The 18,254-nt window shown below is 35.5% G+C and overlaps 1 protein-coding gene across 1 annotated transcript; it reads left to right on the top strand.

Annotated features, from left to right (window-relative positions):
- The first annotated feature begins 4,573 nt into the window (after positions 1 to 4,573).
- Positions 4,574 to 17,741, top strand: LOC121431575 (S-phase kinase-associated protein 1-like). Its single transcript, XM_041629117.1, has 5 exons — positions 4,574 to 4,665; positions 7,267 to 7,363; positions 9,611 to 9,825; positions 12,489 to 12,629; positions 13,760 to 17,741. The coding sequence occupies exons 2-5, from the start codon at positions 7,267 to 7,269 to the stop codon at positions 13,793 to 13,795; spliced, it is 489 nt and encodes a 162-aa protein (XP_041485051.1). The 5' UTR covers positions 4,574 to 4,665; the 3' UTR covers positions 13,796 to 17,741.
- Positions 17,742 to 18,254: the final 513 nt, after the last annotated feature.

Genomic DNA, 18,254 nt, shown 5'->3' with positions numbered 1-18,254 from the left:
ACAATTTGAAGAAAGGATACCGAAAAACTCATTTGGAGGGGGGTATCTGCGTTTCAAAAAGAAAACCACATTTCTGAAAAGTTCAATATCTGCTCTTTAATTTGGTACCTAAATTACAGAAAATGGTCAAGAAATAAAAAAGTTCTGGTCATTTGAAATAAGGCTTGTATTTCCATAATTTCATGAGATAAACCAGGGATATGCACAGATTCACCAAGGAAAGGCGTAGTGCAGTATTAAACATTATCATTTTTAACATCAATCATCGGTTATTAGATTTTACAGTTAGTTACTTGTGCTTGTCTTTTTCCTTCATGGACCTGAGTATTACTATTAGTTAAATGGTTTTAATAGTGTCTTTCAAAAGCATTAAGCGCTCAGGACTGCATAAACTATGTATTTTAATTGTATCCTTGATTTATTAAAGGACAATTGCACCCCGCCAATAAAGTTGGTTTCAATAAAAATTTCAATAGCAGTGAAAATTTCGTCAAAAACGGATGAAAAATAAAACAAAGCTATGGCATTTTAAAGTTTGAATCCTTTTATTTCACAAAACAAATATGCACATCCTGGTCAATATGCAAATAAGAAGACTGATGACGTTTCCCACTACTTATTTTGTATTTCATTACATCTACATGAAATATGAAATATTCTAATTTTCTCATCATTGTCATGTGAAACAAAGGCAAATTCCTCCCTCAAACACTGAATTGTCATTGCTTTAAGATGATAATGGTGTAGTCATGTCCTTAATTGTCTATGCAAACATTGAAATATTGTATTATTCAAACAATAAAAAAAAGAACGAAGTAGTGAGTGAGGGACATCACTGACCGTCTCATTTTGCATGACACTGAGTTGTGCATAATAAATTTTTGTTTCGTGAAAAATAAGTGAAACTTTAAAATGTCATAACTTTTTTATACATCCGATTTTGTTTAAATTTTCAACGGTATATTAATTTTGTTTAATTTTTCTCTATTTATTCAAATCAACGGTTTTCTGGGGTGGACTTGACCTTAACAAAGGCCCGATTAAAAAAAATAGAACAGAAGCCCGGAGGCAACTTCCATCGACCATGTTGACGATCCTAACCCCAGGCGCGACCATGGGGTTTTGAAAGGCTATAAACAAGTATTTTCCATATTGTAAAAAGACACGGCTTAACAACTATTGGCGTGTGAAACCCTAAATTCTTAACAAGTATGATTGGAAACAAATCGGTACCCTTGACTATCAGTTATTCCCTGAATAGAGCGATATTTTAATTGTTATGTCACACTATTATTGTGGTGACCATATAGTTTTGAAACTAAAACTTACCAAGTTTGAGAGAGTCGCTTCCGGTGTCGTCACCATAACAGAATAAAGTAAAGTATGAAACCATTCTTAAAACAGATTTGTTTTATTCACTAGGTCATTCAGATAGCAGTACAGCGGGCAAGCCCTGAGAATTAACAGTTTTCAACATGGAAACTAAAGAGTGACATGGAATTGGGCGATATTGACCAAAACAGCTCAATTCGAAAAGTAGGCCAAAATTTCGAATTTACACTGGTAGGGTGTTTTCGGAGCCGGGGCTGGGGCGGTGATTGATACTTTGAAAAAAGAAGGGGGTTTTTTTACTACAAAATAGAAATAATAAAAAATTTGAATAGTAGAAGTTTTTAGAACGCTGTAAAACGTGGGATAGGCCTAACTGCACGATGCAATGTATATCATTTTGTTTATACTTGATACCTTGATGCGTAATGAAGTTTTAATGGAAATTCATAAGTACACACTGTTAGAAAATTTATCCTTAAATAAAAGAAGTTCCTGCAGCAGAGTCTCGAGAACACCAGTAATCTTATACCAGATTGCGTAATCTAACAGGAAATTGGTATTTGGTGTATACATGGAACCTTACAAATTTCCTTTAATAAAATTCCTGTTTTATAAATTTACGGAATGATTCTGTTATTGCTTTTTGCAAAAATCTTCTTTCTTTTTTTCTGTAAAATCAAGTTTATTTAACAGTGTATATGTAATTGCCATATTTGAACAATTATGTTGATGTCACTGGAGAAAATAATAAAATAACATATTTTTTAAAAAATAAAGGAAAGATAGGCCTACTGCCTACCTAAACCTGGCCTATACACCAGCCAATATTCTTAAGGCAGATTAGCATTTATTCGACGCCTAGCCCATTATGCAATAATACATATAAATTTACAGTTTTCTACAGATTGATTTGTCAAGAGATGACTGTAGTCTAATGTATGCATAGGCTGCGGAAGCGGGGGGGGGGGGGACAGACCCCCCCCCCAAAAAAAAAAAAATGCTTCTCAATTTTATTTCCTGCGTCCCCCCTAAAAAATTCTGGTGAACCCCCTTAAAATGTCTTGCTTGTCAATATTTTTTACATGTGTCCATCACAAAATTTCAGGTAGACCCCCCCCCCTAATTTTTTTGGCTTCCGCCGCCAATGAATGTATGGTATCACTATACCAGTGGTATGTATCATGTGACATTCAGTCTAATTGTGTAATGATAATAATTGTATTATTTGTATCATATAGTAAACAGCATTGTATTTTTTACTGTTGAATGTCACTGTGCTGACTAATAAAATTGCATTATTATAGGCCTACTATTTATATGTTACTTAAAAATTCATGTTTTATTATGATGTGACGCACATGATACCATCTATAGTGATTACCATCATCAATTATAAAAGAATGATGACTGTGAGGAAACGTACTTTTGGGAAAGAATAAAATATATTTTATTCTTAATGAGATGTTTACGCTGTCGAGATAATTTAACTTGATAATTATCTACAAATATTTGGGTTTTGAGAAAATCAGTAAACACCAACGAGAAGTTAGGACATGTATTTTAATGTTTATCTAGTGTGATTGTGTAATAACTCTGAGTTTTACTGTGCTGAATATTGTTGTGATTGCATTTTATGTTTGATTATGATGCCAATAATACATTATGCAAGGTTTGTTATCTATATATATCGTTATCTTGTGTGATAGTATAATTTAATTAATATATATGTTTTATATATAATAAAAGAGTGATGGCTGTGAGGAAATATACTTTTGGAAAAGAATGAAATATTATTCATTCTTAATAATTAAACTTGAGGGTGTTTCGGGTTTATGATCTGTAACTGGAGCCTAATGAGACGGGACGGAATTGGACTAAGTCTGTCCAGAGACAGGAGCCGACGTCAGACACAGTGATCGCCAGACACTCAAAACCAGAAACAAAGAATCGGAGAAGAAATAGCTATAATCATCATCAATGAATTGCATACATCTTTCAACATCTTCATCATCATTTTCATCATCATCATCATCATGCATCATCATTATCATCATCATCATCATCATCATCATCATCATCATCATGCATCATCATTATCATCACCACCACCACCACCACCACCACCACCACCATCATCATCATCATCATTATTATCATCATCGTCATCATCATCATCATCATAATCATCATCACCATCATCATCATCATCATCATCATCATCATCATCATCATCATCATCATCATGCATCATTATTATCATCAGAAGCATCATCATCATCATCACCACCACCACCACCACCACCACCATCATCATCATTATTATCATCATCGTCATCATCATCATCATCATAATCATCATCACCATCATCATCATCATCATCATCATCATCATGCATCATCATTATCATCAGAAGCAGCATCATCATGCATCATCATCAGAAGCAGCAGCATCACCATCATCATCATTACCACCACCACCACCACCACCATCATCATCATCATTATTATCATCATTATCATCATCATCATCATCATCATCATCATCATCATCATAGGCTCCTGTAGGCCCAGCAATTCCAATCTTACTTCAACAACTGACTATAACATAATGTGGAGGGTGGACATTATGGGAAAATTTGGTATGGAGGACCAGTGTTTGTGACTCTATCGCGTACCGTACAGGTAGTTATGAAAGAATTTAAGGCGGATGCCGAGACTTCAAAAGGAGGGATTATGCTTATAGTCTTTGTTTATAATCTGTAATCCTTGATGGAAAAGTTTACACTAATAAATGTTTTCTAAAACCTAATTATTTGTGCGATATGGTATTCTGTTGACAAGTTTACAAGAGTAAGGTGGACACAAAAACATTTAGCATATTATTCTAGAATATTAATTTATTCCTAAACCTGACCTTAACCTTGACTTGTATTTCAAATTTGTGTATTGTAAATTTTTTTAGTGTACCATGTATACCTGAGGCAGATTTGGAATTATTTCCTCGTGTTGACATGTTTTCATAATCTTTTGTTTAGTTCTGTGTATATACGTTGTATTTGCATGTGGGTAAACCAGTGAAAGAAGAATTTCTTTTATGGACGATAAAGTTATTCAATTCTAATTAATTCAATATTATCATGGACCTATCGATCTCCCTGTTATTGGATGCAAGCCCCCACAGACAATTGAATTGACTTTGAGCGCGCCCTCTATCAACTGATTTTTTTTTCTATTTAATTATCGTGACGTCATCTAAACGTAGATACAAGAAATAACTGGAGACAGAGGAAATTAAATATAATTTCTGTCGTGCAGATTTTCCAGGGGTCGAAAGTAAGTAAATGTTCTTATGATTTAAAAAGCGACATTTCCATCACCATATTTTGATGTAAGCTTACTTCAAAAATTGCAGATAAAGCACTGATTGATATTCTTTTGAGGTGAGTTTTGCTCCCCGACAATTTTGTTTAAGTCCCATCCGTTGAAATGCATGAAGGGGAAAGACGGGAGCACATCTAGTAGTAGTAGTTCGAGATCGAGTTCTGCTCGCCTTTGTCTGTTTAAATTGGGTCTAGACTGAATACTATCCAATTCCATGAATTTCCTTAATATTGCACAAAAGTCTTATTTGATATTGTGTCTGAGAGTTCAAGGGTTAAAGCACTCAATGAATTGAACAAGGTTATGATATAACCTTGTTCTCAGTTATATCTCCATGTGTGGCAAAATAAGGGTGGCAATGTTTGGCTTATTTTCTCTTTTTCTTTGGGGCAAATGCTTGATTTTTTTACACTGACAGTTTCCATTACACCTATTATTCATACAACTTGGCTCTTATTTAAATTTGATTCTTTAAATAATTTTTTTCTTAATTAAAAATAGAGATCAAAAAATGAAAATTTTCTTGCCATATTACTTTCCACCAATAGAGGGCGTACACAAAAATATGCCCAAAATTCAAGTTTTTGAGCGCTCTGGTGAATAAAAAAATTATTCCCAAGTTACTAATGAAAAATAAATTGCAACTGTATGGAAATTAGTAATTTTGGTCACAAAAGTGATATTTTAATGAATTTTTAAAGTGTGTGCTCTGTACAACATTGGCATACCATAGTCCTACCTGTAGATTCCCCACAGGCAGGGTGGTAGCAGTGAACAAGTGGGTTAAAGGAGCCATTCCATTAATTATCACGATCTGAAAATTGAAAGTGAACACAAGTGACCCCGATCCTGTCCTTCCAAATCCAATTTCCTAGCTTAACAACAGAGACTGTACTGAATTTGGTCTCTGTTATTTCCTTATTTGTTCCGCTGAACTGCATTGGCTCCACTCCACTTGGTCTAACTCTAAGGTACAATATTTCTGAACATGTTCTTACAAGTAAATTTGGATGTAGAGTCTAATGATTCTTTTTATAATGTGACATTTTATGTAAAAAAAAAAAATGATCCAAAACTTAAAAGTTGGGTTTCCATGGAATGTTTGATCTAACGTTACTGCCAATATGTTGTCTTATGGGCCAACAAAACTTCAGTCTATGTATTGGTGAGTGGAGCCAATGCAGTTAGCGGAACAACCAAATTAAAGAGACTGTCAAAGCTTTTGGTCTACCAATTTCCTACCTCGGGCAAAGTTCGTGCAGGCTCCACTCCACCTCACTACCGCTACTCAACGATCCACCTACCCGAACTTCGGGATGGTGAACTCGATCGGATATTCCGAGTGACAAAGGTGGGATGGAAATGTTATTTATTGTTAAAATTATAGAATTTTTTTTTTTTTAAATAAAAAAAAACGAAAAAGTAAAATAGCTTAATTTCTTACTCTTCACCCGTATTTCACTCAGTGTCCATCCTCCAGTTATCCTCAAAATTTGTGATTTTGGGCCAGTATCTTTTTCCTCACACGTATTATTCACGGCCGATTTCAAAACATCGCATGTGATCAGTCGCAGGTCAAACCGATCACATGTGATGTTTTGAAATCGGCTGTGAATAATACGTGTGAGGAAAAAGAAGGCTGCCACAGGTTACAAATACTAACATGGGTACCTTCGAGATTGGGGTACCAAAACTCCCAAAATTTAAGAAAATAAAAAAAAATCTTGCACCCACCTTATTGAAGGTCTAACCAACGGCAGAATCCTGACATCGAGGCAGAAGCCACTAGCCAGACTCTCAAAAAAGGTTGCGTTCATTCAAATGCTTTCGAAATTGCAAACAAAACTGGCTGATTGATATACTGACGGTGCATGTTCCTACATGTACTACCAGAATCTTGTTTTTTCCCATGGATTCAATGTACATGCATGTCAGATGCACTTGCCAAATATCGGATACATGTACATCAAGCTGTACGCTGCGATCAATATTGGCAATTGAAGTAGCATTCTTATCCCCTAAATAATTGCTAGATTGCCATTTCTGCTGTGAAAATGCTGATATAATTTTGATACAGGAATCGGTAAAACTTTATATACCGAAAGAGCCTCTTTCATCTCTATGTAAGTTACGTTGGATGTGTTTGCTTAGCTGCATGTGCATTTGCTCTGAAAACTAGCATGTGCATACATAATGTTTAATACAGGATACAGCACACATTTCCCATTTACTTGGCAGGACCCTTTTGGAGAGGGAATTGAAGTCATTTGTTGCCGATATTTGGAACCGCATAGTATTCAGACACTTGAGCTATGTCATTTGTTGCCGATATTTGGAACCGCATAGTATTCAGACACTTGAGCTAATTTATTGTAACTTTTATATCTCCCTGATATGCCATTGTACAATTGACTTTATCTTCTTTGTTAATACAGGCCCATTCCTTTATTCTGTTGTGATTGTTATGTTTGATACCCTAAATGTAAAGGGGGAACTCTGTATTGATTGTTTTTGTACTCCTCTTTCAAAATAAGTTCTATTTTTCTTTTTTAGATGCCAAACATCAAGTTACAGAGTTCTGATGGGGAGGTGTTTGAGGTGGAAGTAGAAGTTGCCAGACAATCAGTTATCATCAAAACAATGCTTGAAGGTGAGTGTAATTTATAATTCTAGCAGGTTGAATTCTTATATTCCCACTATGATTTAAGAGTTGAGGGTTCGACTTCAAACTTGGCTCATGGGAGGGATGATGATGTGATTATATATTAGGGTCATACAGTCACAGAGGTCAGTAATTATTAAAATATTTCGTTTTTGCGATAATTCAGCCAGTTAAGGGTTAAACTTGAAACTTGGTTCATGTACATGCATACATGTATGTGAGTGGCTATGATCTGTTGAAGGGGAAGTTCACCCTGAAGAAAACTTTGTTGTAAAAATAGCAGAAAAAATAGTAAAAAATATTGGTGAAGGTTTGAGGAAAATCCGTCAGAGAATAAGAAAGTTATTGGAGTTCAAAGTTTTGGATTTGTGACGTCATAAGCGAGCAGCTGCTTCATGTGTTTTGTAATATAAAATGCATGAATTTCAAATTTGTTATGGTTCCTGATGACTTAATTATGTTTCTATTCATGATCGGGTTCGAAATGATTTGTCTATTGATATACAATAGGTACAGTGAAAACCATTTTTAATTTTCTGAGAAAATGACATTTCATTGATTTTTTACCATTCGCTATGACGGAATGCTGCTCGCATATGACGTCACAAATCAAATAATTGAAATTCTAATAACTTTTAAATCATTTGATGAATTTTTCTCAAACCTTCGTCAATATTTTTTATTATTTTTTCTGCTATTTTTACAATAAACTTTTTGTCAGGGTGAACTTCCCCTTTAAGATGGGGGGGGGGGGGGTCACAAGGTCACAGGTGACACAGAAATCAATTGAAATTGTTAAATGCTTGGTATGAAATATATCCTTGTCCTGGAACTTGCAGAGGCTTATATTTCAACTGTGCAATCAAAACTGTCTGCATGTAGTAAATTTAACAAAATTATTTTTCAATTAACATGCGTTATACTTTCTATTATCAACAAATCACATGTGTGTGGATTAATTTAACCCTTACTTATCTGGGCGGCTAGTGACGAAATTTGTTGAAGTTGGTCACTAGCTGTCGCACAAAATGTTTTGACCGTGCCACTCTGCGACTTTTACAGCACCTTGGTTCGCTGTTCCGCTGTGGGTTTAAATGGATTTATTTTGTGCTTTTTATGAGTGTCCCTGACAAAGTTCATTGAAAAAGTAATAAAAAAGGTTTGAAAAAACAAAGAAATACATAATTAAAAAACAATGAAATACGTAGAAAATTGATTATGTTTTGGTAATTTTTTGGTAGATATTTGTTAGAAATGCAATAATTGATATTTTCAGCAAAAATTAGCATTCTACTAGCTCCATAAAGTGGGCAAAAACACATATATTGATAGAAAATTTCATGGGCTTATTCGTATAATTAATGAATGAAAAAAAATTATGAACAATCAATTTTGTGAAAACTATACTATACAGTCTTGTAGTTTACATCTGGCTTTTTTTTCACGGCGATCGCGCAATCAGCGGCCGAGGTATGAAATAGCCCAATGAAGTTAGGGAAAATGGATGGAATAAAGGGGGAAAAACTTTATATCAACCAGTTCCCATCACCTGAGGGTAATTATGAGAAACTGATTTGACTTTCTTTTTTTCCAGTAATTTGTAGACTAAAGTCATTCTTAACTTAAAGGTCAAGTCCACCCCAGAAAATGTTGATTTGAATAAATAGAGAAAAATCAAAATATAGCAAAGCTGAAAATTTCATCAAAATCTGATGATAAATAAGAAAGTTACGACATTTAAAAATTTCCCTTATTTTTCACAAAACAGTGCGATACTCAACTCAGTGACAGTATGCAAATGAGACAGTTGATGATGTCCCTCCCTTTTTTTTTTCATTATTTGAATTATACAATATTTATTTTTTTGCTGATTTGACAATAAGGACCAACTTGACTGAACCACAATGCTAATTCTACATGTTCAGGGATGAATTGTTGTTTCACTTGACAATGAGGAGAAAATGAGAATATTCATATTTCATATAATAAAATACAAAAGAAATAGTGAGTGGATGACATCATCAGTCTCATTTGCACACCGACTGGGATGTGCATATAACTGTTTTGTAAAATTAAGTGAAACTTTAAAATGTCATAACCTTATTATACATCTGATTTTGATGAAATTTTAGATTTATCTCTTTTTATTCAAATCGATTTTTTGTTGGGGTTAATTTGTCCTTTAATGATTGGTTTATGGAAGAGCCGCCTTAATCAATTTTATGTATATTCTAGACCTTGGTATGGATGAGGAGGACGATGATGCCATCCCTCTACCAAATGTCAACGCCACCATCCTCAAGAAAGTGCTGCAGTGGTGCCACTACCACAAGGACGACCCCCCTCCACCAGAAGACGATGAGAACAGGGAGAAGAGGACCGATGATATCTGTGCCCATGACCAGGATTTCCTCAAAGTCGACCAGGGGACCCTCTTTGAGCTTATTCTAGTGAGTATCCTCCTTTGAAGAGAGCAAAAAATGCTTGATTTCATCAAGAATATTTGAGTATCCAAAGTAGCATGGCTTTTTGTTGGTAAACAAGTGTTTTTTTTTCAGTCAATAACAATTCTCATCCCCAAGTGTCCCTGATTTGTCAGGGAGACTCCCTCAAAATTGACTGATTTTTTTTAGTGAAATCCTGCAGATTCTCAGCATTCCCTGGTACTCACATTGATTTTTTCTTTGGATTGTGTGTAATTAAGAAAGATCTCCTTTCTTCCTCAGTAAATTCACCCTGAAATGTTCATATTAAAGTTTGCAGCTCTGCTTATCTGTAAAGTGGACGTGTCTCGACCGGATATGCCGTTTCCTAGGGTCCAAGAGGTGGGAGATAAATGTGCCTGCATATTTCTATGCGAAATTGAGACTATTTTTGGCGATTTCCTGCCATATGGTTTTCATTTTGAAGCATCACGGTCACATTACAGTAAATGTCGACCGCAAAGTGATGGCACACTGATGGATGGCGCATCGTCGTGATTTCTCTTCCTGCATTATTTGCAGATATCAAGCATATCGGCAAAATGTAGAAATGCATGCCATTTGGAATAAATGATCTCCTATTCTCATGGTTCGAGCCCAAGCACCTTAATGGAGCTTTGTCCCCCTGTGGATTAGTCTCCTGACTCTGAAACAGAGGGTCGTGGGTTCGAATCCCAACTATGTCTAATTTCCTTCAGCAAGAAATTGATCCACAATGTGCTGCACTCAACCCAGGTGAGGCAAATGGGTACCTGGCAGGAATTTATTCCTCGAAATGCCGCGCGCGTATCAGCTGCACTGCTAAAGCCAGGGTAATTATGCTGCATATACTGTAGAGCGCTTAGAGTGACAAAGTAAGTGTTAAGCGCTATATAAGCAAGTATGATTATTATTACTCGGCTGGTATCCGGCCTGGCCTGGCTGATGTTGTGTTGCTACCCATACTGACAATTATCTTGAATTTTATCTCAAGATCACTGCTTTGACGGAAGTAAAATTTTAGCTTAAGCATAGTCTGTACATGTATATGACTCACAGTGTATTATTGCCCAAGTTTCCTTTGTAGGGTAGTATATTTTGGCAATTTTTTTATAAGCTAAAACCCTACAAATGAAAGCCATTTATCAACGAAATTATAAACTGAAGTTATCAACTACATATCTCCAAGATTATGTCATTGTTTAAAGGTCACCTGACATCTAAAACACATGCTTTTCGAGTCACTTGACTTGAATCTGGTATTCTCTATGCGCATTCATGGTGAAGCCGGTTTTCGGGTTCAAAGGGTTATATCCCCATTACACCAACGCTACGTCAAAGAAAAATTGCCATGACGCAGTGGGAACTGCTGCAGCGTACTGAGAGCGTAGAGAGAACTGTTATTGACGTGGCAAAGTCTGCATGATCTCCGAAAACAAATTTTCCGCTACGTGGACTTTGGACATGTTCAAAGTCCGCGTAGCGGAAGCGCCGTCTAAACCGAGCGTAGTAATGACGCAGTAAAGACCTACCAACAGCTTCATAGACGTAGCGGACACCGAAAGAACGTGGCAACAACTCTGTCCATGTCTACTGTACTGCCACTACGCGGCCACCACGTAAACTCGGTTGGCTATACGTCCAAATAGACGAACGTCACATTAACGTGATGCGGACGTAGCACGCACGTGACAATTTCACATCTTTCGAGAAATTCAAACAAAGTTGGCGCCACGTCCCAGGGTTTCTTCTGAACTTCAAGAACGTAGCGGGAACTTCGTCTGGTGTAAAGGGGGTATAAATGTATTTAGTTTTGAGCCCCAGATGTCATCTCATCATATCATCATAGGTGTCATCATTTGATCAAAGATGTCATTATTTCATCATCTATAGATGTCATCTCATTATTTCATTAAAGATGTCATCATTTCATCAAAGATATCAATTCATCATCAATGTCAGCGATTCATCATAGCTGTCATCATTTCTTTTTCATCATAGATATCATTTCATCATAGATTTCATCACAGATTTCATCATAGATTTCATCATCTATAAGTACTGTCATCTCACTATTTCATCTTAGATGTCATCAATTCATCATAGATGTCAATATTTCATCATAGATGTCATCATTTCATCATTTGTATTTCAAAATTTATTATAAAACTTAGAAAGCGAACTTTAGAGAGCAAAGTTAGCTCAGTAGGTTGAGTGTCTACCCGTCGAACCAAAGATATTTTGAGTCCTCCCCGGGCGGATGATTGAAGCCAGTGTGTTGTGTGTAAACGTCTCTCCCCTGTTTCATAGATGCAGGCCATGTTTCAGTGGAAAACACTACGTCTCTCGGATAGGACATTAAATGGAGGCCCCGTGTATAGGAGAGTCACCACATTTGCATGTTAAGAACCCACTGCATTATGAATAAGAGTAGGGGGAAACGCCTGCATTCCCCCCCAAAAGTTAATATATCGGAAGGAGAGACCTGGGGTTCACAGTTCTGGTTGCGTGCCCTTCTAATCGACCCAGATTGGCTGGCTCCTCCAAAAATGCGCCTTTGAATGTCTTTGACAAATACATTGGGCTATACAAATGCTGTGCATCATCATTTTTAGAGAGCTTTACAGTGTGTCTTTCTTTTTGACCTCCAGGCTGCTAATTACCTTGACATCAAAGGCCTACTTGATGGTACATGCAAGACAGTAGCAAACATGATCAAGGGTAAGACATCAGAAGAGATCAGGAAGACTTTCAATATCAAGAATGATTTCACGCCTGCAGAAGAAGAGCAAGTAAGTCACTCAATTTCCTGTTCACAATATTAATTCAATGCGAGAGCAAACTGACCAAAACTGACTTTGACTTGTAAATAGCTAGTCTTAACGTTCACAGTTTGAAATAGCTATGATTAATGTTATTTTATTTGCATAGGGAACCTATAACGTTTTCAGTGGAAATGTACTGGATTGGCCACTTGATAACATAAATGTTGCATTATGAAGGTATTGAGTAGCGATTTAGTGTGTTATCATTCAGGTGGGTCTATTCAAAAGTCTACACGCTTTTTCATTAGGGGTCAAGACCCTGGCCAGGGTCACACAATTTCTGTAACAAATTTACTATCAGCCAATTAGATAGAAGCATTTCAGTAGCTTTCAACTGTTATTGTAAATTTAGTATTGTAATAAGTTTTATGAAATGGATCCCAGATTTGAGTAGTTGAGGTCTTTAAGGTGACGACATACAAGGCTGTTGGTCCGTATTGAATTGACCAATATGCATTGAAAAACAAATTCTGAAACACCTGTTAGAATGCTCAAGATATCAGATTCCTGTTGCTGTATTGCCACAGTATAGCAGTATTTTGGTTGGAATGTATTTGAACAAAAGTTAGCCAGAATGATGTTATGTGATATTTCATTTACAGAAAACCAGAAAGAAATGTTAGAAGGAAATTATTATTATTTTTTTAAATGGTAAGATGTGTACATGTATAACATTGCACACAAATATAAAAACATAAATTTTATGCAAAATAGGTTTTAAAAGGGACACAATAATGATGTTTTCCAGATAAGTGGTACTAATTAAACAATGAACATGTCGCCTATTAGAAATATCAAAAGTATTTTTTTTAGCATTCATAGTGGTCAAGAGATTTCTGACAAGTTAGGGAATTTGAAAATACAATGATTATTACATGTAACATACATTTTACCAGAACAGAATTATGTCTGAATGATGGAGATTTTGTGAGGTGGAGGAGTCAATAAATCTCTAAAATATTTAGCCAACATTCTGTGGCTTTCCTTTTTTACTGTCATTTTAACAAGTATTTTGATTTTACCTTTTTTTATTTGTTTTCCTTTCTTCCTCTCCCCCTCCACCTCTCACATTCTTATCTGTCCCCCTCTCTCTGCAGGTGAGAAAAGAAAATAGCTGGTGTGAAGAGAAATAAAGCCACTTGTACTCGAGCACCACCTCGTTTTATATTTTATGCAGACTATGTTAATTGCACGATATTTGTAAGTATGTATGTAGGTCCCTGTTCTCTCCTTGTGGCCAGTTCTATTCATTATATATATATATGTATATCCAGCATGTACACTTTAAGCAGAGGATTGGCTAGTTGTATACTTGACTTACTTTTAAGTACATGTACATACATGTACATGTACAATTGAAAGACTGTGTCATTTGCTGCAATCGCTCTCCTTTCTGAATATGTTGTGTTTGCGATGGTTAGGGATGGGTGTGAGGCCGGGATTTCTGGCTCGGAGAGCTTCGAGTCATTGGGACGTTTGAAAAAAAACTTTTCCTGTTGATTTTGTACATGCGACTCGGGCCGAGGCCAAGGCCAGCAAATGAGGCTCAAGGCCGGCCTTTGATCCATCCTTGATCTCATAATGATACTCAATGAAATCATCAATTATTAACAATCAATACTATGATCAATTTCCATTCTTGTGTAATACTGGCCCAGAACACCCATAACATTTCCCATGGGAATACATTCCAGTGTCAATGTTTCAAATAAAAAAAATATAAAAATACAGATTTGGAAATTTTAACTTATTTGGATACCGATTGTATCAGGATTACAAAAGTAAATGGGCCTTTTACTTTTAATTAGAATGCTTTGGTCAGTAGCAACCCCAAAAGGAGATGAGCAAGGAAAGAAATGCAATATTTGATGGATCTTTGTTCTCTATTCACATACTTCATTTCAAAAGTTTTTGTGTCTATAATGTGTTACGATAAAAGAATAAAGTGAATTTATCATCCTACCAAATTAGTTCTTGCATGAACATGTTGCAAGTAAGGATTAGCTTACATTTTCTGTATGTATATTAAAAGAAAAATGTATATTATCTGGGCAGGGAAAATTTGGATAATGGGTGATTTCAAGCTTGATTTTGGTGTTTGTGTTGAGAATGTGATTTGGGCTGCCCACCCTAGCACCAATGTTGAATGTCAGTTTACAAAAAGTGTACTAATCATATTATTGATAACTCAAGATTTAATGACTTTTTTTCCAAGCACGAGTGTCACCTCAAGGTTGGTTTTATGACTGATGTAATCCTCAGCCTAATGCTAACACCAGTGACCAACACTGAACTTGAAACACCAATGATGTTGGTCCAAGCACCAACATTTAAGTTTGGTGCTATGACTGATATAAATCTCATGCTAACACCAACGGTCAACGCCAAACTTAACTTGATTTTCAACCAATCAACAGCGCGCATTTTGGACTTGCGATTGATTTTTTGGCTTGCGTTTAAAAGTAACTCTTTCTGCAATGGGCCCCAGATGCGCTTTACCACATGATCATAATTAAAGCCTCTTGGCATGTAAAAATTGCTTAAGATGATACTCGACTCATTGTGAAGCCGCCCCCAAGGAACATAATCATCATTATTATTTTACCCTCAATTGACTGAAATTTGTCTGTATTTGCCCTACACTCTATAGGGTACTAAGTATACTGCCTTTTAATAGATTGATACATGTAGATGCAAAATATCTAACCATTTAATATTGCTATGTCTAATCTTAAGAACCAAAACACCTTAATCATAATGATTACACTTTAAAAAGCTTGACCCATTCAAAGTTTTCAAACTTATTAAAACTTTTGCCATATCTTTCTAACTGCTAAGTGTACGAAGAATTATCTTCACCCGTTATAAAATGAATATTCGAGGCTGGAATTGAATGCAGAGTTACCAATGTTTTGGGCAAAATTAATAAGTCTGCATCACAACATATCTTTTAGATCTATTATTTCTCTATCTATGATTAATGGACATCCTTTTATATAATAGTGAAATTTTGTGTATTTTATTCGTGTATCTATTATGAGTATATGTCAAAAAAGACTTATTCCTCTACAGCCATATATCATTTCTTCTATCTAATTTATTTTCTGTTTCGTTGAAATAATATTCTCAACTGCATGTTCCAATGTAGATAAGTATTACACATGGAATGTATGTTTATGTGGGATAGTTATTGATCTGGGGTGTTTGATAAAGACAACATGTAATGCAGATTAAGTAAATGAATTTTTGTTTTACTCTCTTGATGGTAGCATTTCGAAACTTGTTGATAAGACTTTGTACTTATACTAGCTTATTACGAACATACAGGCAGGTACCGAGTTACTTGTAACATTGTGTGACCGGTCCATGTGCTTATAATGTTTTTTTTTTTTAATTAAAAGCTTTAATGCGCATGACATGCAGTTATGAGTATGAAGTAGTACACTTTTCTTTTAAAATCTAGTCTTGTTGAAGACTTTGATGCCTACACTGCTCGGCGCCGCCGTTTATCATCTCATTGTGTCGGTGTAGGAACGCCCTTAGCATCACACTTTTGTGCACCCTATCGGTGCAGAAACACCATTACGCAATGCCTTTATGGGCGCAACTAAGGGCGTTTCTGCATGCATGCAATGTGCGAAAGTATGGTGCTATGGGTGTTCCTACAACACGATGATCTAGTCTTGTCTGCACACTTTAATCCATCTGAACTACTGTCATGAAGGTCGAGTATTGTAAAACCTATGATTGCAATTGATTGCAGATTATTTGCTTACTTGTAGATATCTATTTACTAGCTGCAGATTGCAGTTTTCTCTTGCATGAAGCAGGCTCAATTCTTTACAAATTTGCAATCAATTTCAAGATCGATTTTAAGTTCCTTGCAATGCTCTTAAAAAAAAATTGTCAACTATTTTGTCTCAGATTAGTACAGCTTTCATCTGGCAAGGACCTTTATCGTTATTGCATGCGTTATTTTGCACCATGTTTTTAACCTTCATATGATCCAAATGCACAGATCATTCTCAAAAGCCATATATTGTATATTTTACAACATTAATCTCAATGTGCATGAATAGTTATTCATCGTTTTGTATGAAGTGTACTTTTTTGTCGGGTTCAATTGACAACATTGCTAAATTCGATTGAAGAGCTGAACAAACGAATTCTTATAAAATAATACCATGTTCTATTTCTGACCGTTAAAACAGGATTGTTCAGAATAATATGCCTTTGCACACAAGTGGTGTTCTAGCATTGAAATGGAGTTTATTAGATGGAATAATGTATATAAACAATGATTTTTGTGTGTAAAATCTTAAACAACAACAATTTTCAAAAGAAATTGTAGCTATATAAGTTCATTATTTGGCCAAAACAGTCCAACATTCTGTTAATATTTCGAGAGGATTGGTAATGTATAAGTATAATTCAAATCAATTATCTATTATCAGTGTTGATAGAGAAGCTAAATATCCCCTGGATCCTGTCTTACAAAGAGTTGTGATTGATCCAATCAATCTCAACTATGGAAAGCAAGTGACTACATCAAATGCATATGTTTGTTCAAACAAAGTGGTCATTGAATTATTATGAACATAAGTGTGTGAAGCAATCAAAATGTCATCTTTGTTTACAAAGGGGCAGTGAAAATGAAGAGAAAAGAATTATGGCATCAATGGCTTTCCATAGAGAACATTGATTGGATCGTCTGTAAAATAATGTCCAGTCACACCCCAAAATCTGGCTCCAAATTGACCAGTGGTATATCATTGAAAATAATGTAATAGTTTTGATCAGCGTGGTATCAAGTTTGGTTGGCGTGACTGCACACAATAATACTCTCAATCAGTTTAAGATGGATGTCGCCCTCTTGAGTCGAACATATGTACAATGTCATGATGATGAAAAGACTGGATACATTGTTCAGCTATGAGATTTAGTGTACAAAAGTCTAAAAGCTATCCCTTATATAAATTTAGTGATCCAATTTGAGGAGGATATATTAGCATGTAAATCGGATTTGAAGTGTTTCGTCTGTTTTAAAAATAAAGTGTTAATTTGTGATGAAATTACAAACCCAGTGATTTTCAATTGCATTATGATGTAAGTTGTCGTTCATAGGTTTGTTCTTTTGGTATCATTTTGTACAAATGGAAGTAATATCTATAGAAGTAGATGAAGGAGGGGTGCAGTAGCAACAATAGCAGCAAATATTAGAAGTGGTATATTAGAATATATATTAGAAGTAAACATATGTTTTCATTTTACTGATGAGGCAAGGGGGAGGTGTGTCAGAATGAGAGAAAGGAGATGAAAAGTTCTGCATGTATGTGGAAGGAAACAGAGGAGAGAAAGAGATGTCATGGGAAGATTATGGTATATAAGGAATATTTTTTTTTAATGTAAAAATATGTTGACATAAAGAATGTGTGCATGTGAGGGAGCAAAGCGACCAAAAAATACACGCACTTACTTGGCCAGTTGCAGAAAGAAGATCAACTGCAAATCTGATAGATGCAGGTGTATTGAGAAGTGCGAAGTCTGTTTGAATGATATTTAGTGAGAAATTTCAACTAAAATATTGATATT

The sequence above is a fragment of the Lytechinus variegatus genome, chromosome 18 (genome assembly GCF_018143015.1).
Source record: "Lytechinus variegatus isolate NC3 chromosome 18, Lvar_3.0, whole genome shotgun sequence".
In the NCBI taxonomy this organism is placed as follows: Eukaryota; Metazoa; Echinodermata; class Echinoidea; order Temnopleuroida; family Toxopneustidae; genus Lytechinus; species Lytechinus variegatus.
The sequence above is the reverse complement of the archived record's forward strand: the minus strand, read 5'-3'. Positions and strand labels throughout refer to the sequence as shown.

Bases quoted from the DNA above. Each gene is read 5' to 3' on its own strand.
- LOC121431575 (XM_041629117.1), top strand. From the start codon at position 7,267: ATGCCAAACATCAAGTTACAGAGTTCTGATGGGGAGGTGTTTGAGGTG. The intron at 7,364-9,610 runs GTGAGTGTAATT...TGTATATTCTAG, and splicing joins CATCAAAACAATGCTTGAAG to ACCTTGGTATGGATGAGGAG. The intron at 12,630-13,759 runs GTAAGTCACTCA...CTCTCTCTGCAG, and splicing joins CGCCTGCAGAAGAAGAGCAA to GTGAGAAAAGAAAATAGCTG.